The 4,903-nt window shown below is 38.3% G+C and overlaps 1 protein-coding gene across 3 annotated transcripts in view; it reads left to right on the forward strand.

The window, feature by feature from the left end:
• The window catches only part of rpl23 (ribosomal protein L23), a 12,705-nt gene extending 9,214 nt beyond the window's left edge, over positions 1 to 3,491 (forward strand). For all 3 annotated transcript variants that reach the window (XM_019897426.1, XM_019897427.1, XM_019897425.1), the window contains 4 exons: positions 894 to 1,022; positions 1,223 to 1,336; positions 2,982 to 3,153; positions 3,197 to 3,491. In XM_019897426.1, coding sequence (XP_019752985.1) covers positions 894 to 1,022; positions 1,223 to 1,336; positions 2,982 to 3,064 — 326 coding nt within the window. In that variant the 3' untranslated portion in view covers positions 3,065 to 3,153; positions 3,197 to 3,491. The remainder of the gene's footprint in view (positions 1 to 893; positions 1,023 to 1,222; positions 1,337 to 2,981; positions 3,154 to 3,196) is intronic.
• Positions 3,492 to 4,903: the final 1,412 nt, after the last annotated feature.

The raw sequence follows: 4,903 nt of genomic DNA on the forward strand, positions 1-4,903 counted from the left end.
CTTTTAGTTTGTCATGATGAACAGTGTTATTTCTGAAGTGCGAACTTACAGCACTGTGATTTAAGGGTCTGTTTTATTTATTGTCTATTATCTGAAGCAAGTTCAGTATTGAGTACTTGTATTGCTCAGAAAATTGTTCTTACTGTTTTTATTAAGTTAATCTATGCACTTTTTAAGGACCTGATGTTCTATTTTATTTTTATTTTGTAATTCTTTGGAGATTTACAACTCCATGCAACTGCTACCCTCTTGCAAAAGCACTTGCTTTTTCTGATCAGTGACAAATGTGAGATGTCGCGCAAGAGGATAGAGACTTCATCACTGTGGGTGAGATGGCAGTGTATAAAACAGTTTCTGCTGTCTCAATCAGTGATGAGACAAAAGTTCTACCTGTTGCATTCTTTGCTTTATCTCTTCCTGTTGCCTCTCACCTGTGTTACTGGGTGAGGTGGGAGAAATAATCAAGTGAATCGTGATGTAGATGTAAATGTTTCTGAATAGAGATCAATTGATGAACAAAACTACGTTTCAGGAATAGATCACACTGGTGAAACTGAAGTTGACTGGCGGTGCTGTGCGACACACCATTTGTAGTAATCGGGGACCCTTCATCCAATTTGTAAAGTTCCTGGTGCACTGAGCTCTGGTTGAAGAGGTCATTCTAACCGAACTCAAACTTTATTACAGATTGTCATTTTGGGGAATGAGAGAACACTTTGTACTTTGGTAGAAGTCGTCCTGAGCATACTGTAGGTACTACAAAATTGGAACCGATGTGCAGTTGTTTGTTTTTCATGCTTATAACTTTTTCATGCCCGTTTGTTTTTCCTGCTTAATACTTTTTCATGCCCCGTAAAATTCCTGACTTAATTTGGATGGTCTTTTTTCATCAGGTGCCAAGAACCTTTACATCATCTCCGTGAAGGGTATCAAAGGCCGTCTTAACCGTCTGCCTGCTGCTGGAGTGGGTGACATGGTGATGGCAACAGTCAAGAAAGGCAAGCCTGAGCTCAGAAAGAAGGGTGAGAAACATTAAGGTTGTCTTACTATACAAACATTTTAACTTTAAACTGCTGACAGATCGCGCGCATGCGCACAAAAAGAAATGTAACCTATTACAGAGTAACAACTCTCAAACTTTGTGAATTACTTGGATTTAGTCATTTATTTATTTTTTGCTTGCTTGTTTTGAAACATACTAAGTAATCTCCCCTCTCCATAGTGCATCCGGCGGTCGTGATCAGGCAGCGGAAGTCCTATCGGCGAAAAGATGGAGTCTTTCTCTACTTTGAGGACAATGCAGGTGTCATTGTAAATAATAAAGGGGAAATGAAAGGTGGGTTATATTTTTGGTTATTCCATAAAAATTGAATTTCGATGTGAAAAGTAGTAATGGACCCATTATGCCAATATTTGGCATTTTGGAGGTTATCGGTGTCTGGGTTTTTTTTTTTTTTTAAATCCAATGGCCAATATACACTGAATTAAAAACAGTTATTTTGGCTCTGATAGCCACAGCCCCTGTCTGCTGAGTCCGTGGCTGTGACTCGCTCCGGCATTGGCCTGCCCACAGACAGTCGTGTTGATGAGATATTTATTTCTCTGCTGGCCAGTGCCTGTGTTGAGGGTGCACTTTTTTTGTTTTTGAACAAAGATACATAGCGATACGTAAAAGATAAACATTTCGTTACTGTATATTGTTGACTTTTTGGAAAACTACTACTGTAGTAAACTTTGAGGAGATATTTGCACTTTAGTTGGGATTTTAAAACAAAGATGTCCAGTTTCTAAAGTCTAAAAAAAAAAACTTCAAACATGTTACCAATCAAAATGGCATTTATTAAACGGGCTTAAAACACATTTTAACAGTCAAGAGCTGCAGTTTTTATGATTAAAAAATTGACTCAAATTTGTTTCGTTTTTTCTGCATCTGAATATCAGCTTCAAATATCGGTTAGTGGCCTCCATGACAACAAATATTCGATATTCGCCCTGAAAAAAAAACCCATACCAGTCTCACTAGTAAAAGGCAGTCTCTCTAGGCTTACATGCAACTGCTACCCTCTTGCAAAAGCACTTGCTTTGTCTGAACAGTGACAAGTGTGAGATGTCGCGCAAGAGGATAGAGACTTCATCACTGTGGGTGAGATGGCAGTGTATAAAACAGTTTCTGCTGTCTCAATCAGCGATGAGACAAAAGTTCTACCTGTTGCATTCTTTGCTTTCTCTTCCTGTTGCCTCTCCACCTGTGTTACTGGGTGAGGTGGGAGAAATAATCAAGCGAATCGTGATGCAGATGTAAATTTCTGAATAGAGATCAATTGCTGAACAAAACTATGTTTCAGTAATAGATCACACTGGTGAAACTGAAGTTGACTGACAGTGCTGTGTGATACACTATTTGTGGTAATACAGACATCACATGTAGTAAAATGCAATTTTATAATTACAAAAAAATATTAGGGAGAGTGAGAGGGTGAAAAATGACAGTAACCATAAGATCAAGCTAGTTAAATCTGTCTGTGTCTCTCTTTCTCTCACACACACACACACACACCATCACTTGCCCCCTGCAGTCGATTCAAATGTGTAAAAACCGTGTCTCACATAGTAGCAACAAAGCTGTCACATCTACCCATAAATCAGTTCTTTTAATATGTCCCTTTTGTATCCATCCATGTGACTTCTCATGTCAAACGAGATCTCGTCACCATGTGAGAGTAGGCTATCAAAACAACGTGACGAAGCACTGGTATCAGTGGCAACACGTTTGAAGGCAGATGTTTGGAAGTTGGATTTGATAAATCCGTTTTGACCAGGTCATATTCAATAAAACATACGTGATTGGTGGGTTCAAGTTCTTAATGTAAATATATTTTTACTAATGCACCAACTTGGAGCAAGAAATTTCGATTTGCAGCATTACTTCTTCTGAGAAAATTTGAAAGTTGTGAATTCTTTTCTTGTTTTTATGCCCTCAGGATCTGCTATTACTGGCCCAGTCGCCAAGGAGTGTGCTGATCTTTGGCCCAGGATTGCATCAAATGCTGGCAGCATTGCCTGAGCCTTTTGTCACCCTTGATTGATTTTTCAATTAAAAAAACTGTTGGAGCCTTCTTTGTCATCATTTAGAATCGGTTCGGCATAAACAACAGAAGCCGTTATAGAAACGCCAGGACTTTTGATTGTACCTGGTAAAGTTTGGTTGGGTATTCAAAGACTGGTGTCCCCAAACATAGTTTGACCTGTTAACTTTTTATCAATTTGGAAATGAGCATTCATTGCCAAAACTAAAAATTGAAAATGAGGAAACCAAGGCCGAAAACACGGGAAGAAAATATAACATAAAAACTAAAATATTACCTTTGCTGAATATTTTCTGCACTTGTCGAACTTGTTTTAAGGATATGTTCGTTCGTACTGCAGGTCAATTCTGATATTTTCACCCAATGCATAATGTATCTGACAATTAAAACATTTTTCCCTCCGTGTCGATGTGTACAGTGCAGCTCTTTTTTTTTTTAATGATCTGATTCAGGCCTCTTAAATATGTGGATATGAGTTACATAATTACGATTAAATATTCGATGTCGCCTTTTAACTTTTACGACCCGGACTTGTAGTATCAAAAGGTATCAATGGGGGCGCTAATGGCCTTTCACCCTGCATTCTGTATTGCCAGAGTGTGCATTATGAACACCCTTTTTCTTTTCGGGTACCGGTACATTTAAAGTGTTACGGTTCCGGAATGATCATGAACGGAAAGCAGACTTGGACAAGCTCGACTACAAAAAATAATTTTATTAAAGAACGCCAGGTTAATAGATGTCAATGACTTTATTTCTCATCTTCTTGAATTTCTTTGGATCAAGCTTCGGTGTGTTCAGTGAAAATTAACTGAAAAAAATGTCATTAGTCACAGGAAATCATGATTTCACAAGAGGTCCAAATACTTTTTCACGCAGGGCTAGCTTTAGCTTGGAATACATATTTTCTTCATAAATATAATCATTTTAAAACGGCATTTTATGTTTACTTAGGTTATCTTTGGTCTTTAAATTCGCTCGATAATTTTGAACACTAATGTGGGAAAACTGCAGAAACAAAATTTCGAAGGGAGCAAACATTTTTTCAGGGCAATTTATTTGGTGTGACTGAGGAACATTGTATGACTTGTTTTACAACTTGCTTGAACCAAGTCATGGCTCAACTCAACTTGTTTGATATTTGGTAGCGATTCGATTCGACTGTTTTTTTTAATTTTTTTTTTGCTCACCGTAACTCGGGACTTGTTGAGACTCGAAGGTTATGACTTCAGACTTAATTGTGATTTGCGCATATGACTTAATCTCACTTCAGCTATTGTGATGTCTTACCATTTTGCTTGAAGCGGGGATGCCCAACTTTTTTGACCGAAAATCTACTTTTCGCGTGCATATGCACGCACGTCTTGATGAGCAACCCCAGCAATGGCTCCTCACATGAACTAAACAGAAAAATAAAGTCCTATAAATAAAGAGTTGGTGAGTTTGTGAAAAGGAAATCACTGCCTACCTTAGTAGAGGCGTGACGCGGAGGCATCGGATGGATGCACTTTTGCAGCGTTTGAAGTGTAGAAACTATTGTACGTACGTGTAACGTTTTAAAATGCTTCTCCTGGCACTCCAGATTCCTATTCTTTGCCAGCGCCATCGGTGAATTGCAAAAACTTTGAAAGAGAAGAAGTGTAAAAAAGACGTCAACTTTGAAAGAAAAGAATAATCAAAAAGACGTACCGGTAATGCAACAGCTTGATCACAAGCCGCAATTGCAGACTGCTGCCCGCGAACAACTTAAAGGTTAAAGGTGACCTGCTTTTTTGAAATACATTTTGTGAAAGTGAAACTGATATGATGCTTATGGT

Source organism: Hippocampus comes, unplaced genomic scaffold (assembly GCF_001891065.2).
Source record: "Hippocampus comes isolate QL1 unplaced genomic scaffold, H_comes_QL1_v1.1 scaffold238, whole genome shotgun sequence".
In the NCBI taxonomy this organism is placed as follows: Eukaryota; Metazoa; Chordata; class Actinopteri; order Syngnathiformes; family Syngnathidae; genus Hippocampus; species Hippocampus comes.